This window comes from Agelaius tricolor, unplaced genomic scaffold, assembly GCF_023055355.1.
Source record: "Agelaius tricolor isolate 1412-34295 unplaced genomic scaffold, bAgeTri1.0.p SCAF_9, whole genome shotgun sequence".
NCBI lineage: Eukaryota > Metazoa > Chordata > Aves > Passeriformes > Icteridae > Agelaius > Agelaius tricolor.
The window spans coordinates 185,616-199,513 of record NW_027269269.1 but is presented as its reverse complement, the minus strand read 5'-3'; the positions used below and the strand labels follow the sequence as shown (position 1 = coordinate 199,513).

General features: G+C 38.3%; 1 protein-coding gene across 3 annotated transcripts in view; it reads right to left on the bottom strand.

Moving 5' to 3' along the window:
- STARD13 (StAR related lipid transfer domain containing 13) overlaps positions 1-13,898 on the bottom strand; it is a 293,669-nt gene that overhangs the window by 237,813 nt on the left and 41,958 nt on the right. Inside the window, exon 2 of one of the 3 annotated variants that reach the window (XM_071433932.1) lies at positions 4,482-5,387. In XM_071433932.1, coding sequence (XP_071290033.1) covers positions 4,482-5,237 — 756 coding nt within the window. In that variant the 5' untranslated portion in view covers positions 5,238-5,387. Of the gene's footprint in view, positions 1-4,481; positions 5,424-13,898 lie in introns of those variants that run through there. The other 2 variants (XM_071433931.1, XM_071433933.1) reach the window with 2 other exon arrangements.

The following is a 13,898-nucleotide window of genomic DNA, read 5'->3' as shown; positions in this document are numbered from 1 at the left end:
ACTGCATCCTGGGCTGAATCAAGCAGGCAAGATGAGGAACAGATGCTATGGAAACTTCCATATTGCATTTCAGCAAATTATTTCAGTCTAAATCTTGTGATTTAAGCCGATGCAATAATTGTCAAACTTTTCATTTGGCAATGAGTAATGAGGATAAAATTTACCTAACTGTAGTACAAGGATGGAACAAGGAAATCAATGACAGTAAGTGAATAATCAGGGAAAGATAAACTGATCATCCTTTTTTGTTTTTTCAGTAAATGTCTGTTTTCTGAAGTAATTTTCAGAGTTCAGTTGCCTTAGCTTTAAATGTCAAAAACAATGGAGCTTTCACAAACCTCCTTTATGACACTACATTTTTCCTTGAAGATTTACTGATGGTGAAAGGTGATGGCACAGCTCCCCTGCTAACACAATACAGAGCTGCACACAGAGGCTGTCTCTGACATTGTACTGGCCACTCCCATGCCTGTGCAGTCTCCTCCAAAGTCTTTGAACTTACAGTCTGAAGGCCAAATCCTGACAAAGATATTCATCGTGAATGCTACCTTAATTACCTAAATTATCTGTTTCGGTCATCTTGTCTCTCCTGGGGAGTGGCATCTCACTCTTTGTTTGACCCAGTAACATTCAATGCAAATATTAGTCCATCATTATGGTGCTTTAAACAAACAAGCATTATGGTGCTTTAAACAAACTTCCTAAATGCGTTGAAAGAGGCATGGTGTAAATATGAGTGCAGACAGGGAGGCTGCAGAGGGGCTGCTGGAGCACCTAGCAGTCCTAATGGTTACTCTAAGCAGTTCCTTTCCAGCACTTGGCTTTCCTGACTCATCCCATTGTGTCTCAAAGGAGCAAGAAACAATAGAGGAAGCTGTGACAACTCTCTTAGGTGCCCTAAGTAATGTCGACAATCACAGAAAGCTTTTTGACTGTTCCAGTTGCTAATATGGGCTGCCCAAAGAAACTATTTGAAATTGCCCCAGAAAGGATTTTAAGTTTGCTTCCATGTTGGTAGGACTATGCTTGTCTCTTTGCAGCAGCCAACAATATTAGCAGGATTTGTATACAATCCCTGGGGTGATGGAAGATCCATGACAATTCACACTGTCAAGGGTATGATTTCATAATAGTTTCTTATTGCCTAATATCTGTCAAATACCTTCAATTATTTACTTCCCTGAAATGTTACTCCTGAAAGTAACACATATTGTTTTCAGGCTATGTAAGGATAGGATAAGTTTATGGATGGAAAGTTGAATAGTAGCTCCTGGTTAAATGTAGTCTTCAGCTGTGTCCTGCTCAGTATAGTTTGAAGAAATGACAATCTAGAAAAATGTTATGTTTCAGAAGCTATTCTGAATAATTTATTGCCCCTGGACACAGAGCTGGCTGTGTGCACAAACACCATATCAAGTTTGATATGAAGACTTGAAGTTAAACAAGCAAGGAAAAATGGCTGAAGTTGCCACTTCAGAGCTGCAAAAGAATCTCTGGTCAGAACTAACCAAATAATCATAAAATTATTTAGATTGGAAAGAACCTCTAAGAACATTTAGTCCAACATTAGCCTAAGTGTTTGGGCAGAACTGTATTGGGCATTAAATGTACTGCTGATTACAGACAGACTCCTGACAAAGAAAAACAAATTCCCAAATTTAGATTTTATAAGGAGGCACAGGAAATATATGTGGAACTGCTGTAAGGGTGGAAACTCGGGGACCATGCTGAATTCATAAATTGAACAGAAGTACCATTTATCTTGTACCACTCAGAAGAGGCAGAAGCCTTTGGAAAAAGAAGAAAGAGCATTTTTTTAAAGGCCATCATTATATGAATTGTTTTCAGCAGTTTCTTCCACTTGACAGAGTTGGCAGCATACACAAATTGAATTTTTTCCATCTTCCCTCTGCTTGTTTACTGCTCAGTGCACTTAAAGGTTTTTATCTACTTATTAATTAGAATGAAACAAGAAGTTCAAGAGTTGTCAATGAAACAAGAAATCCAAGTGCGTGTAACAACTATTTAAGAGGAGATTGGGACTCTGCTTGTGGTGACTGCCTGCAAGGGCCAGCACTTCTTTCTTGGAGAAGGTGGCCGCTTTTCCTCCTTTCTAGAACTCAAATAGGAGGTTTGCAGTCAGTAACAGGTGTATCTGGGTAGGAGTGTCCCTGCAGGATAGATCTTAAACACAGTTTCACTGGGAACTCCAGTAGCAAGGATTTAGCCAGGATCTTGTGCAGGGTGCTCTATATGATTGTTTGTATCTGTATGGCCAAAGTAATCTGTTTATTATATGATTATAAGTTTAAGGTTTAGCAATACCAGTTGCCCTTGTCAGCATTTTTACCTCATGCTGTCTTTATTTATTTGATATCTTTCCACTAGAAAGACATTTCTCCCTAACACCATTTCTAAACAATAGAAATAAATAACTTGACAGTGACATACATTTGCTTCAACCAGAGTCATGGGGAGAGATTTCAGTTTGCATAGTAATGCATGACTGCTGCTAAAATTTGAGAGACAAGACAATCTTAATATTTATTTTAATTTTTTTTTTTAATTCTTGGAGGCTTTCCTTGAATGATGCTACTTATTTTCATAGAAAAAACTCAAAACCAGGACTGCAACATTACATCCAGTTTTTGAAATGTTTTGACACATTTACTGAGATTTACTAGATAATTTCAGATGCTTGTCTGGCAATTTATAATCCATTATTTTGCACTACAAGCTGCATCCTTGAGTTTATTTTATGGCATAGACATAAAATAAACTAAATGACAACATCTCCTGGTGTCTCCCTTTTATCTATGGGAATGATCTTCAGTAAAGAAAATCCAAAGGATGTTGTGCATCCATTTTGAGATATATTATTTTCATTAATGTGAATGTTTCTGAGTAGCTGAGGAAGTAAGACTTGGTTTAGGTTAGAAGAACAATGCAATTACTTAATAAACCATGTGTCATGAGAATCAGGGTCAGTATTGCATCAAAAGTTGCACTGTTTGGGAACCATTTTTGGGCCTTGGTCTTCTAATATTATCTGCTGAGAAGAATTTCTAAAAATCTGGCTTATTTCTTTGTGTGCTGATGGGTTTCTGCAGTGAAGTTGGGATATGTATGAAATACAGCACAAAACTCCCACTCACTTAAGGGCATAATTAGTCACCCCAAACTGGAAATATATTAGTACTAAAGGAGAGAAGTGATTAAGTAATTTACACCATAGTTTTGATGTAAATATGGACATTATAGTCCAAACTATAATCCCTTCATTTAATCAGAAATCAATGAAGCAACTCTATGTTATAAGCACTAGAAGAAAAAAGGACAACTGCAGGCAGAGTAAAATAAAACACATTGGTAAAAGACTACAGGACTACAGCCTGGTTTTCAAGGCATAGAGCAGATTTACATGAAAAATAACTTTTAAAAGATGGAGGAAAGAGAAGAGAGGTCAGAAAGTAATGCCTGACCTGCAGGTTAAGATCAGTTTGTGATGCAAGGTCAGGAACATTGGAATTCTAAGGGTTTGGTTTTGCCCACTATTTGGAGTCACTTCTTAATTTTGTACAAGAACTGAACTTCTCCAATGATAAATGTGTTTAGCTCCAGTCATTTGGTTTGTCACCAGCTGTGAGCAGGGGGAAACCATGCTTATTGTCCAGACTAGTGACAGTTCAGCTGGGAGGCTTCTGTTCCTCCAGTTCCAATAAACAAAGTTAATTTATTCAAAGTTGTTTTGTTTTTGTATTTGTTTTGTTTTTTTTTTTATGGAAAGGTTGTATATAGTTGGATGATTTTTATTACCCAGGGTTTTAAATTTTGTCCTGAAAACTTCTGTTTTCATTTTGGCCGCTGCTCTATAGAATATCGTGATATATAACACCACAGATTAAAAAAAACCAGAAAAACCCAACCAACCAACCAACCAACCAACCAACCAACCAATTATTATGTACCACTCTTTAACTTGTCCTCTATATTGTTTTAATGAAATATTAGTACAGAAAACAGTTATTAAGTGGAAACAGTACTGTGGGTTAGGTGGCTCAGTGCTACAGTACCACCACACTAAAAGCCCATTTTTCAGCATGAAGAAATATATTCTGCTCTGAGACTAAATGTGAGCTCTATCCCTTTGGAACAGTCTTCAGACTGTGTGCTGTACATGGCATGATATATGATCTTGTAGGAATGTAGGAAATGGAGCCAATGTTCCCATTTAAATAAAAAAGAAACCAGAAACCCAAAGTTTGAGGTTCAGGCTAAAAGAAGTATGGTCAATCTGAAGTAAGATTTGTCTAATGAAAAAAACTAGTACACTTTTATTGTAGGTTTAGGTTCTTAATTTTGTGATTCACAATAATTATTACCCTATAACAATTTACACAACTTCTTTTCCTTCTATAACCAACCCTAAATGACATCACTTATTTAAAACACACTTGAAACTAAGGAGTAGCTTGTATTACCTCCAGCTCCATTTGTTTTTCTTCTTTGTCATGGTCCTTCAATGCCTTTCCAGAATGATTATTGCAGTTTTCTGAATGACAGTTGTGCTGATATTTAGTAAGTTCATGTTTAGCTTGCTTTCTTTGGGAAACATTCCTTCTCTGAAGGCCTTTGAAAAATGCCTTATACAGTGGCAGTTCTGTAAATGTGTCATGATCACCTCTGTTATCTGCTTCTTCCTCTTCAGAAGAAAAATCATCTGCTTCTGCTGCCTTGCAAATATGGAGCTTAGTGCCAGCTTCATGCGATAAAAATTCAAAATCAGAAAATGTGATAGCACATGGTTTGTGTTCTATGACTCTGATCTCATAATTTGCTTCTGGTTTCTTGTCTAAATTTTTTCCTGGGAGCGCTGGCCATTCTGTGTACATGGGAAGGTTTAAAGGGTCTTCCTTTGACATGTGCCTTGTAGAACAGGATAATTCTTCATAAAGGTGCTTTGTCTCAGGCTGGTTGATGGCACTGGCACGCTCTGCAGCCATGCCAAGTTGCAAGGATGTCTCATTGTGGTCCAATAAGGATGACACAGATGGCAAGCTAGGCTCAGATTCCAGCAAAAAATTCTGAAATTCATATGGACTTGTCTGATTTTCTGTCTTTCTTTGGTATTCTTCATACTTGGCTTCCTTTGGAGTTCCCAGGCACTTTGCAGATATAAGATAAGGTGAGCCCTGTTCTTCTTCATAGATGTTAGTTTCCATTCCAATGGGTTTCATCCATCAGAGATCAAAATCACTTCATTCTTGCTTTTCTTTATATCTGCATATGTAACCAGAAAGTATATTCTTAGTTTTCCAAAACCATGATCACACAGTCATTATTAATGCTTGGATTCTCATATTAAAACATCTGAATCCTTTCAGCTTCTGAAAAAAAAAAAAAATTAATGACAACATGATTGCAATGGAGCACTCCAGCAAAAGAAACCCTGAAACTTGGAATGTCCATATCAAATTTATTTCAAATGTACTTGTGCCTCTTCAAAAATATTTCATGTATGCAGATTAAATGAATTTAAAACATGAGAATTTTTACTTGTTTTGCTTATAGACTAGGAGAGAAATGGCAAATGCAAAAGTGTTTTTTAATTAATGACTCTAAGTTGGTTATTGACACAGCAGTTCAGAATCATTCAAAGTCATGTTAGACATATGCTTGTTATCTAAACATGCCTCTCTATTCACTGTATTTTCATTGTCTATTAAATCACTGACAACTTTTAGACTGCTCTGATAAAGCTACTAAAATGCCATAGGGAAGACTAAGGGACAAAACACATGGAAATGTCACAGGGAAAACACAGAAAAGAATATGTCAGTACAGGTGTGATTTTCTCTGTCTCAAATTCAGTGAATTGCCAGTGCAGTGCAGCACCTGCCCATTTCCAAGAGATTTGAAAAGGAAAAGGAGGAGGCTAAGAATAACAGAGAGCTTCAGTACTACATCAGAGTTGGCCTTGTCTGCTTTGAAAGTCTTAACACCCGTGCTCACACCTAGGCAGGGCACCTCCAATGCACTGGGAGAAGGGAGCAGCTGAAGAACTGATCTCGCATCACTGAGTAGCTTCTGTTCACCCATGCATGTCATTTACTTCTTGTGACAGATTGAATATTGGTAGTATTTATTTTAATGATTGTTTCAGTACTCCATCTGTGAGAGAGCAAAGCAGAACAGAAGCTTTTCAAAATAAAAAGAGAAGCTTAAGCCTTTGATATATGTGGCAAACCTGTCAATGATGAGGAAGATGTGTCAGAAGGCAGCACTGTGACTGTCAAAGTGGGAAGCAAGCAAAGTAAGATGCTGGCATGTGATGTGCCTGTCACTGCATGTGCCATAAACTGAGCAATGCACACCAGCTAGGCATATTTTAGTGCTGGTTAGTGTCTATTTTACTGTTACAGGCATGCCTTTGGTAATAGAAAGAATACTGTAACACATGTAGAAAATTTGGATTTATTGTATTGCCTTTGTCATTCGAACTGCAGCTGTAATAGATGTGAGCATGCAGCTACATACTGTTTATGTAGATCTCCTCTCAGCTATTGATAGCTATTTAAACATCAGACATTATTGTAAACTGTCTAACCTCCCGCTGGAGTCAGTGGAGAGAGAAAAATGCTTCCAGAAGGTAAATGCTCTCACTTATCTTGTTTACCTATTTTGATGTGGGAGAAGTCTCCATCCTGGCTTGACTGCCTAATACAAAACTATAGAGGATGTCTAGACAAAAAGCTTACATCAGTCATCCAGCCTTTAGAGGGACAAATAATGCCAAGAAGAATTTCAGCCCATAGCTGTGGTACACAATAATAATAGATTACATTATCTATGCATGAATGAGAGACCTACTCCTCATTTTCTCAGGTGCCTCAGGTTAGTCATCTACACAGACTTGACTTCAGTTCCAGAAAGGAGAGAACTAGTTGAGCAAAATGTCTTCAAAAAAGGAAACACATTCCCACATTTAGATGGAATGATTGGAATAACTAACTTTTTGCACAATATCTTGTACATTGTGGGCACAGTGGAAAGGCCTCTTGCCATTTCAGGTGATTATTATCTGTGCTTTGCTATGAACCATCACCTTTGCTTCTGAGTCCCTGACAAGCCAGCAGCCTGGAAGGAGCCATGCTCCCACCACACAAAGCCAGCTGTTCTGCCTGCTCTAGCAGTCTGCCCAAAGGGCAGAAAAGGAGCTTTGGCCTGGCTGCCCACATCAGGTGAGAGGGTGGATGTGTTCACCAGCCATTGCTGCTGGTGGCTGTCCCATTCTTCAGCTGATGGTAGTTCCAGAAAAAGTCTCAGAAAAAGCAGTGTTCATGTCTCCAGGTCTCCTCCAGAGACTCTCTTTCCCAGTCTTCACCCCTTCCTATTGTCACTCTTTCTTCCCATCCTTGGCCCATTCCTGGACCCTATTTAGTTTTGGTAATGCTGCCAAGCAGGATTTGCTGTGATGACATCTGCAGAAATACACATCTGTGTTCATAGTAACATCTTTGCTGTAATAAGCCAAACATTTAGCAAAAAATGCTCCAGAAGCAGTTACAGAAATTCACAGGATCACAGAACGGTTTGGGTGGGGTTGGAGAGGACCAGAGGGGGTTATCTTGTCCAACCTCCCTTCACAAGCAGGACCATCCTGGAGCACATGGCACAGGATTGTGTCTAGACAGTTGTTGAATATCTACAGTGAGGGAGAGATTCCCCAACCTCCCTGCTGCCTCCCTGGCAATCTGTTCTAGTCACAGAGATTAGAACAATAGAGAATAATAAAGAAGTTATTACACAATAAAGAAGTTCTACCTCATTTTTAGGTGGAACTTCCTGTGTATCAGTTTCTGCCTTGTACATCAAATTCGGCAGTAGGCATGCCCAAGATAAGTGAATTATATATTTTTTATTTCTAGTACTTTAGGATGATGCTTTAGACTCCCAAACATGAATTATCAACCAAAATATTATATTTTTCACTATCTCTCTATATAACTCTATATTACTAGCATTTACAATCAATACCCAACTTCTTTTAAAACTTTGCTAAGTTATTTCTCTCAAATGAATTTTGGTTTTTACAGGATATGATGTAAAGCTGTAATTCTTACAGTTTAATTGCAAAAATCATGAAAGAGCTTTTTCTGTTTACTGGATTTGCTATTCTATTGTACTCTTTATTTTTCCTGGGATGAGACTGGAACAAATCAAGTATGCAGAAGCAGGCTGGTTTTGTGCAAGTATGGCAAGAAATCTCTGAGGAGGAAGTGGTGAGAAGAATTTTGCCCTTGTTCACCCTGTGCAACATTATCTTTTTACTCAATCTAGCAATGACTATGAAAAACCCCACACTTTAATGTATAATATTGAATTCCGTATTTATAAAAAGTGACACATAGACATTTCTAGCTCCTAAAAATGGAGCAATCTTGGCAAAGCAGAGAATTTAGAAATCCTAGTCATAGCAAAATTTGTAACTCAGAGTGCTCTGAACATTCAGAACTAAATCTGTACATGTCACAAAAGGCCTCTAAGACAGTCTTGCAAAAGAATGTAATTCTCACCACAATGATGAATGTATGCACATACAAGTTCTGAAAACTAGTAATCTTTCTGGAAAAGGTCTTCAAGGCTTTATAAATAGGGAGATTACTTTCGTCTGCATATGTAATTCTAAATATATACTGAAGCATTAGCTCTACTGGTAGAAGCTAGTGTAGATGAAGATGTGGAATAATGAAAGTATATGTAGGTTTTTCAACTAAAAAGATAATTCAGAGGTAACTGTCCAACCAGAACTGACTCCAAGAAGCATTAGTAAGAGCAAAAACATTATAAAGCAACACATGGGATTTTTTTTTTTTTTTTGCTAAATGTGAAATGCGTATCTGAGTGTAGCAACTTCAGCTGTTCACACACATGAGTTTAAAACTTACAAATAGAATGTTGTTTATTAATTAAAACTCCTTACAAATTAGCAGTAAATTAATACAGATTTTTGATATGCCAAAAGTAGCATGCCATGGAAGGGAAGTTCTCATATGGTCTGGCACACGCAAGTGAGTATGTGAAGCCTCACAGATCAACTTCTGTGTATCATGCTCTACTGGCTTGACTCCCCTTTGCCTGAAATCAAATTATTATTATTTATTTTGTAGCATTACTCTAACAGCAAGTGTCCTAAAACAGCTTTTCAAACATGGCTTAAATTAGTCCACTTCAATACCCATTATGTATTTTGACGTTACAGAGCATGTGAATATATGTAATTTTTTCAATTTAAATTCAATTTAAATCTGAACTGACATAGTATACCAGCAAATCAAGTCCTAATCTAGGCTGGAACAGTGCACCACTCATCTAAAATAAAAATTTTCTACCTCTCAGGCCCTAGTGCATTTTTTCCTTTTCACAATGACTTTGCTTAGTATTTTCTATTGACTTATACAATATTCCCCTGAAAAACTAAGCAAACAAAGCAAGAGAATGCAAGATGCATAGACTAAGAGAAAATGACGAGATTAGGATTTTTTCTTGATGATTATTTTACCTGTTTTGCAAGGTAACCCCATATTTTTCAATTCAGGTAATTTCCATAAGCGTAACAACAGGAACTGTGTGAGTAGCCAAAGGATCCTCCAAGCATTGGGGCAGAACAGAAAAAGAAGTGAGCAGATCCTTAACAAAAGACATTTCAGCTTCCTCGCTGCACAAGAACTCTGTCAACAGAAGTATGTGTGAGAATCCCTGGGGCGAAAACAGCCTTCTGCAAGCATTGGCCGAATTATTCACAGAGAAAGACAGAAAAAAAGGAGAGGGGAAGGAAAAAAATAAAAAGAGAGAGTAAAAGCATGCTTCATAGGATCACCATGCACTTCTAAAAATACAGCATGACCTCATTCTTCACATTATGCCAGACCTTAACATCATGCTTTGCTTTATCACCTGGAGCACCTGGAGTCAGGTTCCCACTGCTCGAGTTTGGATGCTGTCAGATTTTGAAAAGGTAGGCAGTAAAATGCCTTTTGATGTAGTATAAAGCCAGTGTAAAGCAGTACCAAAATTAGCTTCCATGTCACTTGCAAATTTTAATGATTTTTTGCCTATGTTTCATCAAGACCTACATTTGCTGCCAAAGCTTTACAAGTCTTTCCTTTTATATATATTAATAGAATCATAGCTTGCAGACAGACTTTTGCATATGCTGCAAAATGTTGTAGTGCAAGTTACTGGACACATGAGCCTCTGATTGTGATTATAAATCAGTTATTTGCAAATCTAACCTGGAAACGAGGAGGATGTATTGTCACTGGAGTTATAGTTAGATTTTGGAACTGTTTCTTTATATTGCTTTTAAACAGAGCAAAAAGCAAAAATGAAAATGCTGCAATACCCTTCTACTCTTGTAATGGATGTATTAATGTACTCAGGCTTGTAGCTGTAGATTACATTTCTCAGCTTAAGATATCCTTGAGGGATACTTGTGTATCTTGGCACAGATGCTGCCACATCTACTTCCATTCTGACTCAATTCAGCGAGTGAAGGAGGTGGCACTGAGATGCTGGTATCTCTTACACCTCATGCTCCTGATTGCCTTCACTGAAGTTAAGCAGTATTTTATTCAGCGGAAAATTTGGCATAGTTATGAATGAGTCAGTCAGCAAATGAAGCGACATCTTGAGGCAACCATTTTTCAGGAATTACTTTATGTGACAGTTTGGTGAGGGTTGTCTCAATTAAGAAGTGCTCATTATCCCAGGACAGTTGCACTACCAGGTCTGTCCCCTACCAGCTTTGCCATCACTGCTTCCACCCCCACTGTGTCAGAAGATCATTCTCATTGCCAAGGAAAGTGAAATATCTTCTCAAATGCAATAAACTAAAATAATAAAGAGACACTTTGTTAATTTAGTAGTGCTTACATTTATGTTTGTCTTAGGTGCAACTGATGGTGGCAGATGTGCCGTTTTCCAAGCAGCCTCTTAACAAGCACAGCAATGTCAGCAATTCATTTACAGCTGGACCTACTTGCAGTGTATAGGAGGAAAGATTGCTATGAGAGGAGTTGTTGACACACTTTGTGCTATTAGCTGAGCCTGAGGCTGAGTTTAACCCAGCACAGGCACTAACATCCTGCCAGTATGCTGACTCAATTGTATTTCTGCCTAAACCAGCATTTCCAAAGGCACTGTCATTGACACCTTACAGCACATGGTAATTGCAAATAAAGTGAGAAAATACCCTCTGCAATATGACTGTTACCCTTTCTAAGAGCTTAGATCCATGGGCAGTGTTTATTTCTAGTTAGTTTATACAAAGTGGGCCTTGATTTTGCAAACCTGTCTGCTCTGTGCAGTCCGTGAATAGCACGGTTTCAATCCTGAGCAAAACCAAATGGCAGGAATGTGTAAGCAGCAGTACAGTGTCTTCAAAGAGTAAGATCTGTCTTTCCTTCTCCCAATAGGCACCTTTTACCACTGCATTCAATGTGTTACTTTTGTATTCCCTGTCCTGCCTCATGTACCTTGTCTTACATCAATCTCCTGATGAGATATTGGCCAGAGGATGTTGGATGGACTACATGCTTTTAGAGGGCAATTTTGAGTGATTTAAGATCACACTCTGAATTGCTTGAGAAATTAAACCTGGTGTAAAGATATTGCCCTAGAATACTTTGGCTTTGTTTTTATATGGGCAGTGCAATCAATCTGGAACAGGAAGAATGGCCAGCCGTACATAGACACTGTTCATAAACACAAGCTCCAAATGAACCAACACCTGATAAATGTTTTTAAAATAACACTGGGTAAACCTCTAGGGAAAAAAACTAGGGAAAAAAAAAGTCTGTGTCCCTTAGGCTGATGAGCTTCACATTGGTAAGATCCCAGGTTTTTGTCTAAGCTGCCAATCCACACCAAAGTCAGGAAACATCCTTTCTGCAAGCAAAGATGCACAGGCATGAGCTGCTTCTCCTTCCTGTTCCTTCAGCTTTTAAAGTGAATTCCATCAAGTTCATTCCATCCCATATTCATGGGGTGCTCAATGGACTTTTTGGAAATTAATCTTTGTTTTGCAGAAGTGGAAAGAAACTGGAAGGACTAATTTTTTTTTTCACATTGGAGGATATCAATGATAACATTTAGTTACATAACCCAGTTCTATTAATATCTTTTTATTTTTCAGCTCCTAAAAGACAAATGATGTAAGACAACCACTTCTCACTCTACAAGTTAGGTAAATAACAAGCAGCTTGGTTTGATTTTTTTTCTGTTTAGCTCTTCTCTATTCAAAATTGTTTATCAACAAAAAATTATCTTTCTCAGCCTGCAAGTGTCTTCTAAAATTGTACATATCCTTCTGAGAAATCTCTGCTGAATGTGTGACACCAACTAGCAGCCAAAAATTATTTTGGCCATTCACAGGGTCAGGAACTGGCATGGTCTCGTTTTGTATGGTTCATGACTCCTATAATGAAAGAAATTAAGTTCTTTAAATTAATTTCCCTTTTTGAAAAAGAAAAACATATCACTGTCTTTGGTGCTTTCATGAGAAAGTATCAGTTCATATTAATTTCAGTTTTAACCATTATTATCCACAATCTGCAAATACGGAATTGGACACTTGCATCTGCTATGACCACACAGCCAGCAGAAGAGTTGTAGGCTGGAATAAAAATTTCTCTATCACTAAAGCATTGTTTTAATCACTTTGCATCTACCATCCATAAAAAAATGTTTTATTTACTAATTGTCATGATTGAATTTACACAAAGAACATAAGAGACTGAGGCTTCATCAGGCTACGTGACTAAGATCAGCACTTGTTTTAATAGGATGAACTCTTCTTGCTAATATTGTTTATGGAAGAGAGTTGCATTTCATTAGAAATATGTACCCTTTTACCTCTGAAAAGGGTTCTCTTAAACAGGGATAAAAAGCTAATCTTAAGTAACCCCCTATACCTCTCCAAGCTTCTGATTTTCCCATAATCCATTAAATTCCCCCCAACAGCTCAAACACCCTTCAGTAACTCTTAAATGCAGTGCTTATGCTTCAGGCTTCCTTTACACCCACAAGTTCAATTTCAAGTTCTGGTCCTGATCCTCAAAGTAATCTTGAAGCCTTGACTCTTGCTTCAGCACACTCTGTCCTTGCCACCATGGCCATGGCCCACACAGGGGTGAAAGCCTGGTGCAGGGGAAGAGATGCCCCAGCAGCCACCAGGAGCTACTACACTCATTCCGGGAGAAACCACATAAAAATATGTCTCTCTTGCTGCTTTCTGAGTGAAGTACAGCGAGAAAAATAACTCACAGGACAGTGGTTGTAGTACATGGTAGAGATAATTCATGCTATTTATGTATAAAATATTGTAAAATCCAAGCTATGTCTTTTGACCACCCCAGCCGGGAGCAGAGCCTTATTTTCATTCAATTAGTTCCCAGACTTAAGGTAGTATCAAGTCTGTTAACGTATGAATGGAACTTTCCTGAGGGATAATCACCGACTTCCCTGGAATGTAGGAGTGATCTTGCACCTCTAAGATTGCATCTACTACACTGATCACTGGTGTCACCCTGTTACATGTGAATACCAACTTCTCTGACTTCTCCGGAGTGCTCTGACAGCATCCAGACACCTGGAACCAGACTTTTGTCTAACCCTGGACATGTATGGCCCCAGTTCTGCATGTGAAGGGACACAAAGGAACATTTGGTCATTTCTGCCTCAGGCAGAATAAGCTGTATATAAGCTTGCTGTGTGAAGCAGTCGGGGTGAACCGAGGGAGAGACTCTGACATTTTTGGTGGTCAGATCCAGGTTCACCCAGCGTGGATCCTGGGGTTGGCGCTGCCTTGGCTGTGGTGGTTTTTATTTCAGGTTGAA